The sequence below is a fragment of the Panulirus ornatus genome, chromosome 12, assembly GCF_036320965.1.
Source record: "Panulirus ornatus isolate Po-2019 chromosome 12, ASM3632096v1, whole genome shotgun sequence".
Classification (NCBI taxonomy): domain Eukaryota; kingdom Metazoa; phylum Arthropoda; class Malacostraca; order Decapoda; family Palinuridae; genus Panulirus; species Panulirus ornatus.
The window spans coordinates 29,005,691-29,027,311 of NC_092235.1; the positions used below are offsets into that span (position 1 = coordinate 29,005,691).

The 21,621-nt window shown below is 41.9% G+C and overlaps 1 protein-coding gene across 1 annotated transcript in view; it reads right to left on the minus strand.

The window, feature by feature from the left end:
• Nucleotides 1–21,621, minus strand: part of Dbp45A (putative ATP-dependent RNA helicase Dbp45A) — a 56,605-nt gene that overhangs the window by 22,681 nt on the left and 12,303 nt on the right. The window contains exons 4-7 of the mRNA XM_071667735.1: nt 16,953–17,118; nt 10,605–10,784; nt 8,479–8,640; nt 3,388–3,564 (exon numbers count right to left, since the gene is read on the minus strand). Of these exons, the coding sequence (XP_071523836.1) occupies nt 3,388–3,564; nt 8,479–8,640; nt 10,605–10,784; nt 16,953–17,118 (685 nt within the window). The remainder of the gene's footprint in view (nt 1–3,387; nt 3,565–8,478; nt 8,641–10,604; nt 10,785–16,952; nt 17,119–21,621) is intronic.

A 21,621-nucleotide genomic window follows, 5' to 3' on the forward strand; every position in this document is an offset into this window, starting at 1 on the left:
GTGTATGCAGGGATATTAACTGACTGTGATGGAAGTAACTGAATGCAGAATAAGTGAAGAGCAAGGGGGTTATACATAAAATAGGGGTCGTGTGGATCAGATTTTTGTAGTAATGATGACCATGGAAAAGTATTTAGCGAAAGGTAAGAAGTTGTATACAGCTTTTGTGGATCTGGAGAAAGTGTATGACAGAGTCGAGTGGAATGCTTTGTGGGATGTGTTAAGGATATATGGTATAGGGGACAACTAATGGATGGTGTAAAAGCCTTCTACAGATAAGTAAATACAAGTGTAAGTGTGGATGGAGAGCTGAGCTAAAGTTTTGGGGTACATGTATGTGGAAGGCAGGGCTGTGTGATGACACCATGGCTTTTTAATATGTATATATGGTTGAAGTGATAAGAGAGATGAAAACAAAACTAGGGAAAAGGGGTGCAGAGATGGAGTGTGTTGGTGAGATATGGTGGCTAGTGGCAAGCCTGTTTGCAGATGATACTGTGTTGTTTGGTGAGGGTGAAGAGGAGCTGCTGAAGGGTGTAAGTGTGTTTTATGATGTATGTAAGCGGAGGAGATTGAAGGTAAATCCAAGTAATGGTGTTTAAAGGAAACGAGTGAAAATATAATTTTGTAAAACCATATGGAGCGAAAGAAGAAAGTGTACTACATTGTGCTGTGCATATGAAGGGGAAAAGACTGGAAGAGAGGGAATTTAAGTATCTGGGAGCTGTGTTGGGTAAGTGTGGTGATAAGGAAGGAGAGTTAAGGGAGAAAGCAGTGCAGGGTAGAAGTCATTGTGTCTCTTAATAGAATAATGAAGGGCAGATATGTAAGGAGGTCAAGAGAAAGGTGCAAGAAGTGAAAAAGAGGGCAAATGAGAGTTGGGGTGAGAGAGTATCATTAAATTTTAGGGAGAATAAAAAGATGTTCTGGAAGGAGGTAAATAAAGTGCGTAAGACAAGGGAGCAAATGGGAACTTCAGTGAAGGGCGCAAATGGGGAGGTGATAACAAGTAGTGGTGATGTGAGAAGGAGATGGAGTGAGTATTTTGAAGGTTTGTTGAATGTGTTTGATGATAGAGTGGCAGATATAGGGTGTTTTGGTCGAGGTGGTGTGCAAAGTGAGAGGGTTAGGGAAAATGATTTGGTAAACAGAGAAGAGGTAGTAAAAGCTTTGCGGAAGATGAAAGCCGGCAAGGCAGCAGGTTTGGATGGTATTGCTGTGGAATTTATTAAAAAAGGGGGTGACTGTATTATTGACTCGTTGGTAAAGTTATTTAATGTATGTATGAATCATGGTGAGGTGCCTGAGGATTGGCGGAATGCGTGCATAGTGCCATTGTACAAAGGCAAAGGGGATAAGAGTGAGTGCTCAAATTAGAGAGGTATAAGTTTGTTGAATATTCCTGGTAAATTATATGGGAGGGTATTGATTGATAGGGTGAAGGCATGTACATAGCATCAGATTGGGGAAGAGCAGTGTGGTTTCAGAAGTGGTAGAGGATGTGTGGATCAGGTGTTTGCTTTGAAGAATGTATGTGAGAAATACTTAGAAAAGCAAATGGATTTGTATGTAGCATTTATGGATCTGGAGAAGGCATATGATAGAGTTGATAGAGATGCTCTGTGGAAGGTATTAAGAATATATGGTGTGGGAGGCAAGTTGTTAGAAGCAGTGAAAAGTTTTTATCGAGGATGTAAGGCATGTGTACTTGTAGGAAGAGAGGAAAGTGATTGGTTCTTAGTGAATGTAGGTTTGCGGCAGGGGTGTGAGATGTCTCCATGGTTGTTTAATTTGTTTATGGATGGGGTTGTCAGGGAGGTGAATGCATGAGTTTTGGAAAGAGGGGCAAGTATGAAGTCTGTTGGGGATGAGAGAGCTTGGGAAGTGAGTCAGTTGTTGTTCGCTGATGATACAGCGCTGGTGGCTGATTCATGTGAGAAACTGCAGAAGCTGGTGACTGAGTTTGGTAAAGTGTGTGAAAGAAGAAAGTTAAGAGTAAATGTGAATAAGAGCAAGGTTATTAGGTACAGTAGGGTTGAGGGTCAAGTCAATTGGGAGGTAAGTTTGAATGGAGAAAAACTGGAGGAAGTAAAGTGTTTTAGATATCTGGGAGTGGATCTGGCACCGGATGGAACCATGGAAGTGGAAGTGGATCATAGGGTGGGGGAGGGGGCGAAAATTCTGGGAGCCTTGAAGAATGTGTGGAAGTCGAGAACATTATCTGGGAAAGCAAAAATGGATATGTTTGAAGGAATAGTGGTTCCAACAATGTTGTATGGTTGCGAGGTGTGGGCTATGGATAGAGTTGTGCGCAGGAGGATGGATGTGCTGGAAATGAGATGTTTGAGGACAATGTGTGGTGTGAGGTGGTTTGATCGAGTAAGTAACGTACGGGTAAGAGAGATGTGTGGAAATAAAAAGAGCGTGGTTGAGAGAGCAGAAGAGGGTGTTTTGAAATGGTTTGGGCACATGGAGAGAATGAGTGAGGAAAGATTGACCAAGAGGATATATGTGTCGGAGGTGGAGGGAACGAGGAGAAGTGGGAGACCAAATTGGAGGTGGAAAGATGGAGTGAAAAAGATTTTGTGTGATCGGGGCCTGAACATGCAGGAGGGTGAAAGGAGGGCAAGGAATAGAGTGAATTGGATCGATGTGGTATACCGGGGTTGACGTGCTGTCAGTGGATTGAATCAGGGCATGTGAAGCGTCTAGGGTAAACCATGGAAAGCTGTGTAGGTATGTATATTTGCTTGTGTGGACGTATGTATATACATGTGTATGGGGGTGGGTTGGGCCATTTCTTTCGTCTGTTTCCTTGCGCTACCTAGCAAACGCGGGAGACAGCGAAAAAAAAAAAAAAAGATATTTAAATATGGAGGTGAAGCGAAGATTAAGGGATTGCAAAGTTCCTCCCAACCCTGACCTATGTAGGCGAAACATGGATGTGGAATGAGGCACAGAGGTCAACTGTTACACGTGGCAAGGAGAGTCTGTATGACTGTGAACTAGTCTAGATGACTGCTGTGATCCTCAGTTCATGGGACCATATATTTTTCCATCAATTTCTAAGTAAGATAAATGTTTTTAGCAGACTAGTTGTCTCAGGAGAAACCCATTGCTAATGACTGACAATAGCATAAACATATGTGTTAATGGATTTTGAAGATAGAGACCCTTTCAAGTAGCTGTGCTGCCACAACAGAAAAGAAACACTTAGACTCATTTAGCATATTTGTAGTTGAGATGACGTATACAGCAAACACCAAAACTCACTTCCATCTAAGCACAAAAGTGTTTCCTTATGACAAAATTTATCTAATTTTTGCATGTCATACCACAATCTTCTATTTAAATCTATTTGTATAAGCTCCTCATTTTTCTACTGACCTTCAGTTCAATCATTTTCCTTCGTGTCTCTGCCTCAATTGCCAACAAAAGCTTGATTTCATGTGGAGTGATGAAAGTAAGAGCCTGGCCAGCCCTGCCAGCTCGGGCAGTTCTCCCAACACGGTGGATGTAAGTCTTCGGGAGGCTAGGGATGGCATGGTTGACCACCAATTCCACCTAGGGCAAAGGTCAAACACAAACATAATTACTAATTTGAAGTGGCAAGGCACTCAAATGCAAAAGGTGGTAAAATCATAAACATCCTTCCAACTATTTTCCATTTACATGCTTTAAGAAAGAGTGTATCCAGGGCTCTGACTTGACAAAGATCAGTCCTCAACACAATCACTACCAAATTAAAATCAGTTTCACCAAAGACTTGAACTCTAATCTCATGGGTTCTCGAAGCAGATGACTATACAATGTAACCCCTTCAAACCTTATGAATCAGAAATGAAATCCCACTTTATATCCAAGTTAGCAATATCCTCATTTCTCAACAATTTTATGTGACAACTAAAGATCTATCAAGAAAGTCCTCACATTCATCTAAATTACCTTGTCTTACTGAAAAACTAACTCAATTCCATCCTTCTGAGTCAACATCTGGAACCTCTTCAATCCACTCCAATTCACTTTGCTTTCATGCACAGGCTTTACTACTGCTATCTCTTTTCTACCTGCTACACAAATGGGTAGCCTACTAAGTTCTCTAAAACTGATCTATGCTCATTTCTGAGTGTCTATTCATTCCTCTTAACAAGGTAGAAATGGTGATGGCAATAATATAAGTAGTAAGTACAACAGTAGGAAGCAGTAACAGTAGATACAATAGCAACAGAAACGGCAACAACCTCTGTACTCTACAATTTACTACTGTCATGAATAGGTAGTAGTTGGTAGGCAGTCAGAGACCAGGGGGGGTACATTAATGTTACTACACACATGGGTATCAGGATGGTTAGTGACAGCTGTGTAGTGAGCCAGCACTTCAGTGGTTGTCTAGCTGCACTCCTTTGACCCAGGTAGCAGTCTTTTCTTTCTGCCTCACCCACACATGGTCTGCTAGCATTCTGCCTACAAACATACAATCTCTCCTTGTCACATAACACTTGACAACACTTAACTCACACAACTCATTCTTTAACCAGATTTTCCTAAGGCTGGTGCTATGCATTACCCCTGCCTTTCAGCAAAATGGTAGAAGCAATAGACAGAAGTGGTCATTAGGAACATTAAACAAATGCATTAGGTAAAACCATTAGGTAGCAGGAAGTAGGAACAGTAGGTGGGAGGAACAGAGAGAAGCAGCAGGTTGGAAGATTAGGTATACATATTAGGTAAAAGTAGTCAGTAGGAACATTTGGCAGGAGCCTCTGAAAACAATATGGTAGAGTTTCCGTCTGCCAGTGGCCTGTTAAGGGTGAGGCACTATAGGCTAATAAGCAGCACAGGCATTCACCATGTATGGAGGAGACTCTTTGGCTGTGGCCATCTCTTGAGGGAGTTCCCAAACAGAATGGGTATCAGAGATATAAATAGAAAGATAGACAGACAGGTAGATAATCATAAATGCAAAGATACTGTGGTGCATGGGAAGGCTATGGATAAACCTTTACACTGTAAAGCAGAAGGCCATGTACAAGACAGAAGTAAAGACTTTTATCTTCCCAATTATGAAAATTTACAACCTCTTCTTGAACTATATCCTGTTCTTAAAATTTGTTTACTTCCAAATTAACTCACAGGAACAGTATGTGAGGGTTAATCCTGTGGCAACTTTGAACTTCCTAACATCTTCCATTACTAACTGTACAAATTAACACACACACATACACAAACTGCCTGAAGGTATGGAATCATATCTGAATATGCTTACAGATAACGAAAAGGTCATGAGGTAAGTAAAAAGAGAGGAGGATTGCATTAGCTTACAAAGGAACCTAAACAGAATCAAAAGTTGGTCTGAAACATGGTTGATGAAATGCAATCTAAGCATATGTAAAGTAATAAAGATGGGACAAGGCGAAAGATGGCCTCACCTGTCACCATTGTCCCATATCAGAGAAACAGTTAAGGAAACAAACTGTCTGCTGGCAAACATCAAAATATCTTTCAAATACATGGATAAAGAAATATTTAGCAAGCTATCCATATCCTACATAATGCCAAAATGTCCAAAAAGCACTTCTTTTTCTGGACACTAGTAAGATTTATAGACTTGATGGCATCCATCCTTGTATACTGAAAAAGTGTGTCTCCAAACTTGTACCTGTACCTGCTCATCTGTTCTGTCTCTCTTTTAAAAACAGATCTCTTGGAAGCAGGCATTGCTATATCCTGTTCCTTTAACTATCGTCCTGTTGCTCTGTCATAATTTTGAGTCTTTAAATTCCTCCTCAGCTCCCATATCCTCAGACATCTTGAACCTCACAGTCTTCCCTCTGATCACCAGTATTACTTTTGTGTTGCAAGATCCACTGATGGTGGTCTTTCCTATCTCAGTAATGTTTAGTCATCATCCTGGGAAGATTTTGGGGAATCCTATATAGCTGCCCTTGATATATATCCAAATCTTCTAACAGGGTTAGGTATTGGAGTCTCATCTCTAAGCTCCCCTCTTTTTGCCGCCTCTCTCATTTTGTTCCTCTCTAGCTGGTCTATCTTCATGGTTGTTGATGGATCAGCCTCTCCCTTTTTCTCCAACAATAGTCCCTCGAGTTCTGTCCTGTCTCCTACACTTTTGCTCGTTTTTATCAATAATTTCCTTTCTTCCACAAATAACCAAATGTACTCATAGGTTAATAACTCAAGACTGCATACCTTCCTATCCTTCATATCTGCTCTTCTCTCACTCAATCTGCATCTTGTCTCACCACAATTTCCCCAATAAACTCAGAACTGGACAGAATATCTCAGAGGGGTAGACAAAATCTGGTTAACTTTAATGCCTTCAAGACCCAGTTTCTGCCCATCTCTGACAAAAATTTCTCATAACTTTTCTCTTTCCTTCAATGGATCTGTAATCTCACACCTTGATTCAATGAACATACTTAATATTACTGTAACACCTACACTATATTGGAAACTTCATATTACATCAATAGCTAAGTCTGCCTCTTAGAAACTGGGAATACTGTTTGGATGTTGAAATTTCTTTTCTTCCTAACAGTTGCTACATTTATACTACAAATTAATTTGTCCTTGTATGGAATACTGCTCTTACATCTGGGGTGGTTCTAGATCAGCATCCTTTCTCGACATGGTTGAGCTGGGAGCAGTCTTAGGCCAACTCTCCCGAGCTCACTTCAAAACCTGATTGACATGTCCCATGCCACAATGTTGGCTCCCTTTCCCTCTCCTACAGGTATTACTTTAATTTTTGCTACAAAGAACTGGTTGCTTGTGTGGCCCCATCAATAGATAGACCATATAATACTCGGCAAGTCAATGCGTCACATGATACCTGTGTGGCTGTTGGCAACTCAAGGGTGGGCTGTTTCAATAACTGTTTCTATCCCTACACCTCAAAACTTTAGAACCCTCTAGCCTCTCTAGTCTTTCCCAATAATTATAACCTGGCATTTTTTTAAAGGACTGGCTTTTCACATCCTCCAAAATTCGTAAGTACTTTTCTTGGCTTTTCTTTTCCCCTTTCATTAACCTCTTCTTTCTTTCTTTCATACTATTCGCTATTTCCCGCATTAGCGAGGTAGCGTTGAGAACAGAGGACTGGGCCCTTGAGGGAATATCCTCACCTGGGCCCCTTCTCTGTTCCCTCTTTTGGAAAATTAAAAAAAAAAGTGAGAGGGGAGGATTTCCAGCCCCCCGCTCCCTCCCCTTTTAGTCGCCTTCTACAACACGCAGGGAATACGTGGGAAGTATTCTTTCTCCCCTATCCCCAGGGATATATATTATAATTAAGGCCTGGCCTTGATGTGGAATTTTGTCTGGGTGGGAGTCATCACACATAAAGAAGCACAAAAAGCACTTAGAAAAGGTCCAAAGTATGGTAACAAAGATGACTCCAGAATTACGAAAGCTAAGCAATAGGGAAAGGCTGGAGGCTTTAAATTTACCTATCTTGAAAGAGATATAAGTGAAAGGTGATTTCATCACAACCTAAAAGTTTTTAAAGAGATTGAAAAAGTGGACACTTCTTTGATAGATGTAGGGATAGAACAACCAGAGGACGTTCCATGAAATTAAGTAAGAAACTTCCCAACAAGGATGAAAAGAAATACTTTTATAGCATATGAGTGGTGGATAAATGGAGGAGAATGACTGAGGACATGGTTAATGCAGAAAGCACACATAAATTCAAGAAGCTGTAAGATAGCAGAGAATGTTCAAAAGCTGGGACCCCATGAGTGAGCAACTCACACTCCATCCAATAAAAACAGCTTGTCACAAATAGGTAATTATTCATGCACATAAATTACAGAATATCATTCAAGTATTTGGTTAAGCAAAAACTTAGCAAGCTATTCATATTATACATAAGGTGAAAACTAGAATATACTCCTCAGGTCTGGTCACAACATTACCTAGAAAAGTACAGACATATTCGAGAAGGTCCAGAGGAGAGAAATAAAGATGGTTCCAGATTAAGAGAGCTGAGTTACAGAGAAACACTATAGGCTTTAAAATTTTCAACCTTGGAAGCGAGACAAGTGTGGGGTGACCTGATCACAACCTTTAAGTTTTTAAAACAGACTGATGACTGACCAGGAACAATACTTTACAGATGTGATAGAGCAACCAAAAGGCATAACATTCATAAGAGTAAAACTCCCTCTCCATACAGCACATACAGTTAACTGCACATCCACGGGGTTCCACAAGTAGAGAGCTCCCTCCCCGTACTACGCAAACAGACAAAGAAAAATGGATACTACACTAACAAATATTGAAAGGTTCAAGTAAACAACTTCTCACAGCATGAAACAGGTTTTCAGAATAATAATGAAGACAAGTAGTATCTAAAAAATGCATAACTGCTTCAAATTAAAAATAGCTAATGATACACTTTTTCTATTTTCATAACAAATGAAACAACAGCAATTACTTCAAATACTCATCTACACTAACCAAAGGGATATCTAGCCCTCGGCTAGCAACATCAGTAGCAACAAGGACCTTCACTTGTGAGGACTTGAATCGTGCCAAGGCAGATAGTCGCTGTTTCTGAGACATCATGGAGTGCAGTGATACACATTCAATCCCCAGAGTGTTAAGCAACATGCTCAATACCTGCAAGGAAAACCATCTAGAATTAGAAAGGGGTCTGTCACAGTTTTAAGCTCAAGCTTGATATTGTCTAGCATGCAAAAGGCTAAATCTAACTCTACTTGCTATATTAACATTCAGCTATGTTTTTGTTGGTACTGTATCACAATAATATTCAGCTATGTTTCTGTTGGCACTATATCACAATAATAATGTTTAGTTATGTGTCTGTTGGTACTGAATCTTAATAAAAAGACACCTTCAATGACCAATACAATGATATCTGTATATATATTTACTTACCTATCTACATACCTGTTCTGATATTCAACTTGGGACCTCATGGACAATTTCCATTATTATCATTATTATCATCATTATCATATTCATTTATTATTCATTTTGCTTTGTCGCTGTCTCCCGCGTTAGCAAGGTAGCGCAAGGAAACAGATGTATGTATGTATATACGTGTGTATGTGGGTGGGTTGGGCCATTCTTTCGTCTGTTTCCTTGCATTACCTCGCTAACGCGGGAGACAGCGACAAAGTATAATAAATAAAATATACATTATCATTATTATACTTAGTCGCTGTCTCCTGCATTAGTGAGGTAGCGCAAGGAAACACACAAAAGAATAGCCCAACCCACCCACATACACATTTATATACATATACATACACAGACATATACATATATACACGTGTACACATCCACACATGCTGCCTTCATCCATTCCCGTCGCCACCCCACCACACTTGAAATGGCATCCCCCTCCCACTGCGCATATGCAAGGTAGCGTTAGGAAAAGACAACAAAGGCCACATTCATTCACATTCAGTCTCAAGCTGTCATGCGTCATGCACCAAAACCACAGCTCCCTTTCCACATCTAGGCCCCACAAAACTTTCCATGGTTTACCCCAGATGCTTCACATGCCCTGGTTGAATCCACTGACAGCATGTCAACCCTGGTATACCACGTCGTTCCAATTCACTCTATTCCTTGCACGCCTTTTACCCTCCTGCATGTTCAGGCCCCAATCACTCAAAAACTTTTTCACTCCATCCTTCCACCTCCAATTTGGTCTCCCACTTCTCCTCGTTCCCTCCACCTCTGACACATATATTCTCTTTATCAATCTTTCCTCACTCATTCTCTCCATGTGACCAAACCATTTCAATACACCCTCCTCTGCTCTCTCAACCGCACTCTTTTTTATTACCACACATCTCTCTCACCCTTTCATTACTTACTCGATCAAACCACCTCACACCACATATTGTCCCCAAACATTTCATTTCCAACACATCCACCCTCCTCTGCACAACCCTATCTATAGCCCATGCCTTGCAACCATATAACATTTATATACCACAGTTTCACCAAAACTTTACCAAATATGCAAAAAACTTATAAGAATAAAATCTCTCTTACCAGACATATAGCATCTAACATGCATGGGACTTTGAAAAAAAAAAAACTATTTATAAGAGTGAGCTTAGTTTGTACATTTGTGTCAAGCTACGTAACTCAACAGATTCCTTTTGTTCAAAAAATGCAGCCTTTGTGGAGCAGGCTTGACTCATTTAGTAAATAATTCTCAAAACAATTGTCACTTATCCTTACATTTTATGTATGTGTAGGAGGGTGAAAAACATGCAGAAAATACAGTGAATTGGAGTGATGTGGTATAAAAGGAGCAAAGTGCTGTCAATGGATCGGACCAGGGCATGTGAAGCAGCCGGGGGATACCACAGAAAGGTTTCAGTATATTACCCATGACAGATAAAGAATGAATGTGAGGCCTTCCCTCCCTTCACCTCTTCCTTGTGCTACCTTACTAGTGTGGGAGATGGGGAACAAGTATGAAAGAAAAAAAAAAACTATATGAAATAAATTTTATAAGTTATAGCTCTAATCTGGCTGTAGGTGAGAACAGAAGCAATTCACCAACCTCAACCTTCCATATATTAAAGATTTATCCATACCTGTGTATTCTTGCAGGTATCAGTGAAAATGATGATCAGTCCCTTTGGTTTCTCTTTAGTGAGCTGCAATACTGTTACAACCATAGTGGCATCCTTCACGACGGGGTTAACTAAGGAATAGCGCTCATCCAGCTGCTGAACAGTCACCTGCTGTCTCATGGATGACTGCCAAAGAAACACCTGCAAAAATATGAAATTGATATGACCCTAATCATGGCAATATAATACAGTGAATCTTACTTTTCTGTTTTATCATCTTCCCCTTCAGGCCCTAACAGAGTAGCACTTGGAACAGACAAGTTAGTCTTTATGGAAAAATCATAATAATCATAATAATAATAATAATAATAATAATAATAATAATAATAATAATAATAATAATAATAAGAATGTTGTATGGTTGTATGATTGCGAGGCGTGGGCTATGGATAGAGTGGTGTGCAGGAGGATGGATGTGCTGGAAATGAGATGTTTGAGGACAATGTGTGGTGTGAGGTGGTTTGATCGAGTAAGTAACGTAAGGGTAAGAGAGATGTGTGGAAATAAAAAGAGCCTGGTTGAGAGAGCAGAAGAGGGTGTTTTGAAATGGTTTGGGCACATGGAGAGAATGAGTGAGGAAAGATTGACCAAGAGGATATATGTGTCGGAGGTGGAGGGAACGAGGAGAAGAGGGAGACCAAATTGGAGGTGGAAAGATGGAGTGAAAAAGATTTTGTGTGATCGGGGCCTGAACATGCAGGAGGGTGAAAGGAGGGCAAGGAATAGAGTGAATTGGAGCGATGTGGTATACCGGGGTTGACGTGCTGTCAGTGGATTGAATCAGGTGATGTGAAGCGTCTGGGGTAAACCATGGAAAGCTGTGTAGGTATGTATATTTGCGTGTGTGGATGTATGTATATACATGTGTATGGGGGTGGGTTGGGCCATTTTCTTTCGTCTGTTTCCTTGCGCTACCTCGCAAACGCGGGAGACAGCGGAAAAAAAAAAAAAAAAAAAAAAAGAATGTATGAGAAATACTTAGAAAAGCAAATGGATTTGTATGTAGCATTTATGGATCAGGAGAAGGCATATGATAGAGTTGATAGAGATGCTCTGTGGAAGGTATTAAGAATATATGGTGTGGGAAGCAAGTTGTTAGAAGCAGTGAAAAGTTTTTATCGAGGATGTAAGGCATGTGTACGTGTAGGAAGAGAGGAAAGTGATTGGTTCTCAGTGAATGTAGGTTTGCGGCAGGGGTGTGTGATGTCTCCATGGTTGTTTAAATTGTTTATGGATGGGGTTGTTAGAGAGGTGAATGCAAGAGTTTTGGAAAGAGGGGCAAGTATGAAGTCTGTTGGGGATGAGAGAGCTTGGGAAGTGAGTCAGTTGTTGTTCGCTGATGATACAGCGCTGGTGGCTGATTCATGTGAGAAACTGCAGAAGCTGGTGACTGAGTTTGGTAAAGTGTGTGAAAGAAGAAAGTCAAGAGTAAATGTGAATAAGAGCAAGGTTATTAGGTAAAGTAGGGTTGAGGGTCAAGTCAACTGGGAGGTGAGTTTGAATGGAGAAAAACTGGAGGAAGTGAAGTGTTTTAGATATCTGGGAGTGGATCTGGCACCGGATGGAACCATGGAAGCGGAAGTGGATCATAGGGTGGGGGAGGGGGCGAAAATTCTGGGAGCCTTGAAGAATGTGTGGAAGTCGAGAACATTATCTCGGAAAGCAAAAATGGGTATGTTTGAAGGAATAGTGGTTCCAACAATGTTGTATGGTTGCGAGACGTGGGCTATGGATAGAGTTGTGCGCAGGAGGTTGGATGTGCTGGAAATGAGATGTATGAGGACAATGTGTGGTGTGAGGTGGTTTGATCGAGTAAGTAACGTAAGGGTAAGGGAGATGTGTGGAAATAAAAAGAGCGTGGTTGAGAGAGCAGAAAAGGGTGTTTTGAAATGGTTTGGGCACATGGAGAGAATGAGTGAGGAAAGATTGACCAAGAGGATATATGTGTCGGAGGTGGAGGGAACGAGGAGAAGAGGGAGACCAAATTGGAGGTGGAAAGATGGAGTGAAAAAGATTTTGTGTGATCGGGGCCTGAACATGCAGGAGGGTGAAAGGAGGGCAAGGAATAGAGTGAATTGGAGCGATGTGGTATACCGGGGTTGACGTGCTGTCAGCGGATTGAATCAGGGCATGTGAGGCGTCTGGGGTAAACCATGGAAAGCTGTGTAGGTATGTATATTTGCGTGTGTGGACGTATGTATATACATATGTATGGGGGTGGGTTGGGCCATTTCTTTCGTCTGTTTCCTTGCGCTACCTCGCAAACGCGGGAGACAGTGACAAAGCAAAAAAAAAAAAAAAAAAAATAATAATAATTTATTTATTAATTTATTTTGCTTTGTCGCTGTCTCCCGCGTTTGCGAGGTAGCACAAGGAAACAGGCGAAAGAAATGGCCAAACCCACCCCCATACACATGTATATACACACACGTCCACACACGCAAATATACATACCTATACATCTCAATGTACACATATATATACACACACAGACACATACATATATACCCATGCACACAATTCACACTGTCTGCCTCTATTCATTCCCATCGCCACCTCGCCACACATGGAATACCATCCCCCTCCCCCCTCATGTGTGCGGGGTAGCGCTAGGAAAAGACAACAAAGGCCTCATTCATTCACATTCTGTCTCTAGCTGTCATGCAATAATGCCCGAAACCACAGCTCCCTTTCCACATGCAGGCCCCACACAGCTTTCCATGGAACTTCAGTGAAGGGCACAAATGGGGAGGTGATAACAAGTAGTGGTGATGTGAGAAGGAGATGGAGTGAGTATTTTGAAGGTGTGTTGAATGTGTTTGATGATAGAGTGGCAGATATAGGGTGTTTTGGTCGAGGTGGTGTGCAAAGTGAGAGGGTTAGGGAAAATGATTTGGTAAACAGAGAAGAGGTAGTAAAAGCTTTGCGGAAGATGAAAGCCGGCAAGGCAGCAGGTTTGGATGGTATTGCAGTGGAATTTATTAAAAAAGGGGGTGACTGTATTGTTGACTGGTTGGTAAGGTTATTTAATGTATGTATGACTCATGGTGAGGTGCCTGAGGATTGGCGGAATGCGTGCATAGTGCCATTGTACAAAGGCAAAGGGGATAAGAGCGAGTGCTCAAATTACAGAGGTATAAGTTTGTTGAGTATTCCTGGTAAATTATATGGGAGGGTATTGATTGAGAGGGTGAAGGCATGTACAGAGCATCAGATTGGGGAAGAGCAGTGTGGTTTCAGAAGTGGTAGAGGATGTGTGGATCAGGTGTTTGCTTTGAAGAATGTATGTGAGAAATACTTAGAAAAGCAAATGGATTTGTATGTAGCATTTATGGATCTGGAGAAGGCATATGATAGAGTTGATAGAGATGCTCTGTGGAAGGTATTAAGAATATATGGTGTGGGAGGAAAGTTGTTAGAAGCAGTGAAAAGTTTTTATCGAGGATGTAAGGCATGTGTACGTGTAGGAAGAGAGGAAAGTGATTGGTTCTCAGTGAATGTAGGTTTGCGGCAGGGGTGTGTGATGTCTCCATGGTTGTTTAATTTGTTTATGGATGGGGTTGTTAGGGAGGTAAATGCAAGAGTTTTGGAAAGAGGGGCAAGTATGAAGTCTGTTGGGGATGAGAGAGCTTGGGAAGTGAGTCAGTTGTTGTTCACTGATGATACAGCACTGGTGGCTGATTCATGTGAGATACTGCAGAAGCTGGTGACTGAGTTTGGTAAAGTGTGTGGAAGAAGAAAGTTAAGAGTAAATGTGAATAAGAGCAAGGTTATTAGGTACAGTAGGGTTGAGGGTCAAGTCAATTGGGAGGTGAGTTTGAATGGAGAAAAACTGGAGGAAGTGAAGTGTTTTAGATATCTGGGAGTGGATCTGGCAGCGGATGGAACCATGGAAGCGGAAGTGGATCATAGGGTGGGGGAGGGGGCGAAAATTCTGGGAGCCTTGAAGAATGTGTGGAAGTCGAGAACATTATCTCGGAAAGCAAAAATGGGTATGTTTGAAGGAATAGTGGTTCCAACAATGTTGTATGGTTGCGAGGCGTGGGCTATGGATAGAGTTGTGTGCAGGAGGATGGATGTGCTGGAAATGAGATGTTTGAGGACAATGTGTGGTGTGAGGTGGTTTGATTCGAGTGAGTAACGTAAGGGTAAGAGAGATGTGTGGAAATAAAAAGAGCGTGGTTGAGAGAGCAGAAGAGGGTGTTTTGAAGTGGTTTGGGCACATGGAGAGGATGAGTGGGGAAAGATTGACCAAGAGCATATATGTGTCGGAGGTGGAGGGAACAAGGAGAAGAGGGAGACCAAATTAGAGGTGGAAAGATGGAGTGAAAAAGATTTTGTGTGATCGGGGCCTGAACATGCAGGAGGGTGAAAGGAGGGCAAGGAATAGAGTGAATTGGAGCGATGTGGTATACCGGGGTTGACGTGCTGTCAGTGGATTGAATCAAGGCATGTGAAGCGTCTGGGGTAAACCATGGAAAGCTGTGTAGGTATGTATATTTGCGTGTGTGGACGTATGTATACATATGTGTATGGGGGGGGGGTTGGGCCATTTCTTTCGTCTGTTTCCTTGCGCTACCTCGCAAACGCGGGAGACAGCGACAAAGTATAATAAAAAAAAATAAAAATAATATATATATATATATATATATATATATATATATATATATATATATATATATATATATATATATATTATACTTTATACTTTGTCGCTGTCTCCCGCGTTTGCGAGGTAGCGCAAGGAAACAGACGAAAGAAATGGCCCAACCCCCCCCCCCCCCCATACACATGTATATACATACATCCACACACGCAAATATACATACCTACACAGCTTTCCATGGTTTACCCCAGACGCTTCACATGCCTTGATTCAATCCACTGACAGCACGTCAACCCCGGTATACCACATCGCTCCAATTCACTCTATTCCTTGCCCTCCTTTCACCCTCCTGCATATTCAGGCCCCGATCACACAAAATCTTTTTCACTCCATCTTTCCACCTCCAATTTGGTCTCCCTCTTCTCCTCGTTCCCTCCACCTCCGACACATATATCCTCTTGGTCAATCTTTCCTCACTCATTCTCTCCATGTGCCCAAACCACTTCAAAACACCCTCTTCTGCTCTCTCAACCACGCTCTTTTTATTTCCACACATCTCTCTTACCCTTACGTTACTCACTCGATCAAACCACCTCACACCACACATTGTCCTCATACATCTCATTTCCAGCACATCCATCCTCCTGCGCACAACTCTATCCATAGCCCACGCCTCGCAACCATACAACATTGTTGGAACCACTATTCCTTCAAACATACCCATTTTTGCTTTCCGAGATAATGTTCTCGACTTCCACACATTCTTCAAGGCCCCAGAATTTTCGCCCCCTCCCCCACCCTATGATCCACTTCCGCTTCCATGGTTCCATCCGCCGCCAGATCCACTCCCAGATATCTAAAACACTTCACTTTCTCCAGTTTTTCTCCATTCAAACTCACCTCCCAATTGACTTGACCCTCAACCGTACTGTACCTAATAACCTTGCTCTTATTCACATTTACTCTTAACTTTCTTCTTCCACACACTTTACCAAACTCAGTCACCAGCTTCTGCAGTTTCTCACATGAATCAGCCACCAGCGCTGTATCATCAGCGAACAACAACTGACTCACTTCCCAAGCTCTCTCATCCCCAACAGACTTCATACTTGCCCCTCTTTCCAAAACTCTTGCATTTACCTCCCTAACAACCCCATCCATAAACAAATTAAACAACCATGGAGACATCACACACCCCTGCCGCAAACCTACATTCACTGAGAACCAATCACTTTCCTCTCTTCCTACACGTACACATGCCTTACATCCTCGATAAAAACTTTTCACTGCTTCTAACAACTTTCCTCCCACACCATATATTCTTAATACCTTCCACAGAGCATATACAATATATATATATATATATATATATATATATATATATATATATTCTTTTCTTTTTCTTTCAAACTATTCGCCATTTCCCGCGTTAGCGAGGTAGCGTTAAGAACAGAGGACTGGTCCTTTACATATGTATGTATGTGTGTGTGTGTATGAGTGGATGGACCATTCTTCGTCTGTTTCCTGGCACTACCGTGCTGACGCGGGAAACAGCAATTAAGTATAATAATCATAAAAAATATTATCATTATTATTAATAACTTTCCCATCAACAAAAATTATACAAATTACTGTTAACCAATTTCAGAATCAATAACTGTGTTGGAGAGCTAAAGAAATAATGTCAAATAGAGCAAGAATACCTCAGATGTGGCTAGGTTTTTCATTCGTTGTAGTCTATCTGTAATGGTTGCAGAGAATAGTAGAGTCTGCCTCTTCTCTGGCAAAGCTGTCCAGATGGTATGCAGCTGTTTGTCAAACCTTCCATCCATCAGCCGGTCAGCTTCATCTAAAACAAGGAACTTTATCCTAAAAAAAAATAAAGCACAAATTGTAAAAAATTTTTTAGTATCCACTAAAAACAAGTCACCAGCTCCTCCCTAAACTATCCCTCACCTGCATAACTATCCACTCTGACATAAGCAATTGTAACAAAGTTGTAAATCACACAAAACTAAGCACCCAGAACAAATCACCTGCTGTCAAGTTATCACAAATACCCAACACCTACACAATGAAACAATTGTCCCCCCAAAGTCAATCCCACCTGAACATGCTTGGCATTGCAAATGCAATAGACCCTTCCCATTCACACTACTCCATATATAACCAACAACCCCAAACATGAACAAAATGCTTACATCTGCAAAATGGTTCAGCAAACTTTACCCACAGATCTTCCCTCACTCAGCAAAAAACAACCCTGACAAAATATATACACACCAAAATGATCTTAAAAAGATTTTGAGTGATCGGGGCCTGAACATGCAGGAGGGTGAAAGGCATGCAAGGAATAGAGTGAATTGGAACGATGTGGTATACTGGGGTCGACATGGTGTCAATGGATTGAACCAGGGCATGTGAAGCGTTTGGGGTAAACCATGGAAAGTTCTGTGGGGCCTGGATGTGGAAAGGGAGCTGTGGTTTCGGTGCATTATTACATGACAGCTAGAGACTGAGTGTGAACGAATAGGGCCTTTGTTGTCTTTTCCTAGCACTACCTCACACACATGAGGGGGAAGGATGTTGTTATTCCATGTGTGGCGGGGTGGCGATGGGAATGAATAAAGGCAGACAGTATGAATTATGTACATGGGTATATATATGTGTGTATATATATGTATACGTTGAGATGTATAGGTATGTATATGTGGTGTGTGTGGACGTGTATGTATATACATGTGTATGTGGGTGGGTTGGGCCATTCTTTCGTCTGTTTCCTTGCACTACCTCGCTGGCGCGGGGGACGGCGGCAGAGCAAAGTGAATAAATAGATAAATATATATAGGGGAGAAAGAATACTTCATACGTATTCCCTGCATGTCGTAGAAGGCGACTAAAAGGGAAGGGAGCGGGGGGCTGGAAATCCTCCCCTCTCATTTTTTTTTTTTAAATTTTCCAAAAGAAGGAACAGAGAAGGGGGCCATATGAGGATATTACCTCAAAGGCCCAGTCCTCTGTTCTGAACGCTACCTCGCTAATGCGGGAAATGGCAAATAGTATGAAAAAAAAAAAAAAAAAATATATATATATATATATATATATATATATATATATATATATATATTTTGGGAGCCTTGAAAAATGTGTGGAAGTCGAGAACATTATCTCGGAAAGCAAAAATAGGTATGTTTGAAGGAATAGTGGTTCCAACAATGTTGTATGGTTGCGAGGTAGTGGTTCCAACAATGTTGTATGGTTGCGAGGCGTGGGCTATGGATAGAGATGTGCGCAGGAGGATGGATGTGCTGGAAATGAGATGTTTGAGGACAATGTGTGGTGTGAGGTGGTTTGATCGAGTAAGTAACGTAAGGGTAAGAGAGATGTGTGGAAATAAAAAGAGCGTGGTTGAGAGAGCAGAAGAGGGTGTTTTGAAATGGTTTGGGCACATGGAGAGAATGAGTGAGGAAAGATTGACCAAGAGGATATATGTGTCGGAGGTGGAGGGAACGAGGGAACGCAAATATACATACCTACACAGCTTTCCATGGTTTACCCCAGACGCTTCACATGCCTTGATTCAATCCACTGACAGCACGTCAACCCCGGTATACCACATCGCTCCAATTCACTCTATTCCTTGCCCTCCTTTCACCCTCCTGCATGTTCAGGCCCCGATCACACAAAATCTTTTTCACTCCATCTTTCCACCTCCAATTTGGTCTCCCTCTTCTCCTCGTTCCCTCCACCTCCGACACATATATCCTCTTGGTCAATCTTTCCTCACTCATTCTCTCCATGTGCCCAAACCACTTCAAAACACCCTCTTCTGCTCTCTCAACCACGCTCTTTTTATTTCCACACATCTCTCTTACCCTTACGTTACTCACTCGATCAAACCACCTCACACCACATTGTCCTCAAACATCTCATTTCCAGCACATCCATCCTCCTGCGCACAACTCTATCCATAGCCCACGCCTCGCAACCATACAACATTGTTGGAACCACTATTCCTTCAAACATACCCATTTTTGCTTTCCGAGATAATGTTCTCGACTTCCACACATTCTTCAAGGCCCCCAGAATTTTCGCCCCCTCCCCCACCCTATGATCCACTTCCGCTTCCATGGTTCCATCCGCCGCCAGATCCACTCCCAGATATCTAAAACACTTCACTTCCTCCAGTTTTTCTCCATTCAAACTCACCTCCCAATTGACTTGACCCTCAACCCTACTGTACCTAATAACCTTGCTCTTATTCACATTTACTCTTAACTTTCTTCTTCCACACACTTTACCAAACTCAGTCACCAGCTTCTGCAGTTTCTCACATGAATCAGCCACCAGCGCTGTATCATCAGCGAACAACAACTGACTCACTTCCCAAGCTCTCTCATCCCCAACAGACATCATACTTGCCCCTCTTTCCAAAACTCTTGCATTTACCTCCCTAACAACCCCATCCATAAACAAATTAAACAACCATGGAGACATCACACACCCCTGCCGCAAACCTACATTCACTGAGAACCAATCACTTTCCTCTCTTCCTACACGTACACATGCCTTACATCCTCGATATAAACTTTTCACTGCTTCTAACAACTTTCCTCCCACACCATATATTCTTAATACCTTCCACAGAGCATCTCTATCAACTCTATCATATGCCTTCTCCAGATCCATAAATGCTACATACAAATCCATTTGCTTTTCTAAGTATTTCTCACATACATTCTTAAAAGCAAACACCTGATCCACACATCCTCTACCACTTCTGAAACCACACTGCTCTTCCCCAATCTGATGCTCTGTACATGCCTTCACCCTCTCAATCAATACCCTCCCATATAATTTACCAGGAATACTCAACAAACTTATACCTCTGTAATTTGAGCACTCACTCTTATCCCCTTTGCCTTTGTACAATGGCACTATGCACGCATTCCGCCAATCCTCAGGCACCTCACCATGAGTCATACATACATTAAATAACCTTACCAACCAGTCAACAATACAGTCACCCCCTTTTTTAATAAATTCCACTGCAATACCATCCAAACCTGCTGCTTGCCGGCTTTCATCTTCCGCAAAGCTTTCACTACCTCTTCTCTGTTTACCAAATCATTTTCCCTAACCCTCCCACTTTGCACACCACCTCGACCAAAACACCCTATATCTGCCACTCTATCATCAAACACATTCAACAAACCTTCAAAATACTCACTCCATCTCCTTCTCACATCACCACTACTTGTTATCACCTCCCCATTTGTGCCCTTCACTGAAGTTCCCATTTGCTCCCTTGAATGGAGAAAAACTGGAGGAAGTGAAGTGTTTTAGATATCTGGGAGTGGATCTGGCAGCGGATGGAACCATGGAAGCGGAAGTGGATCATAGGGTGGAGGAGGGGGCGAAAATTCTGGGAGCCTTGAAGAATGTTTGGAAGTCGAGAACATTATCTCGGAAAGCAAAAATGGGTATGTTTGAAGGAATAGTGGTTCCAACAATGTTGTATGGTTGCGAGGCGTGGGCTATGGATAGAGTTGTGCGCAGGAGGACGGATGTGCTGGAAATGAGATGTTTGAGGACAATGTGTGGTGTGAGGTGGTTTGATCGAGTAATTAACGTAAGGGTAAGAGAGATGTGTGGAAATAAAAAGAGCGTGGTTGAGAGAGCAGAAGAGGGTGTTTTGAAATGGTTTGGGCACATGGAGAGAATGAGTGAGGAAAGATTGACCAAGAGGATATATGTGTCGGAGGTGGAGGGAACGAGGAGAAGAGGGAGACCAAATTGGAGGTGGAAAGATGGAGTGAAAAAGATTTTGTGTGATCGGGGCCTGAACATGCAGGAGGGTGAAAGGAGGGCAAGGAATAGAGTGAATTGGAGCGATGTGGTATACCGGGGTTGACGTGCTGTCAGTGGATTGAATCGGGGCATGTGAAGCGTCTGGGGTAAACCATGGAAAGATGTGTAGGTATGTATATTTGCGTGTGTGGACGTATGTATATACATGTGTATGGGGGTGGGTTGGGCCATTTCTTTCGTCTGTTTCCTTGCGCTACCTCGCAAACGCGGGAGACAGTGACAAAAAAAAATAAAATATATACATGAATATATCCATCCTCCAACTTGGTTCTGAACATCATCCCACCAGACAAACTTGTCTGAAACCACAAACTCTAGACATCAACAAGTTACATCTTCTGGACAACACCCAACCATACAACATTACAAACAAAGACTCAACATTCCTCCAGACTCTTCATGTTCATGATGCAATTACCACAGTCAAGACCAAACACTTAACTGCTGAACTGCCCCTCACTCTCTCCTCATACACATACACAACATCACTAAATTTTATAA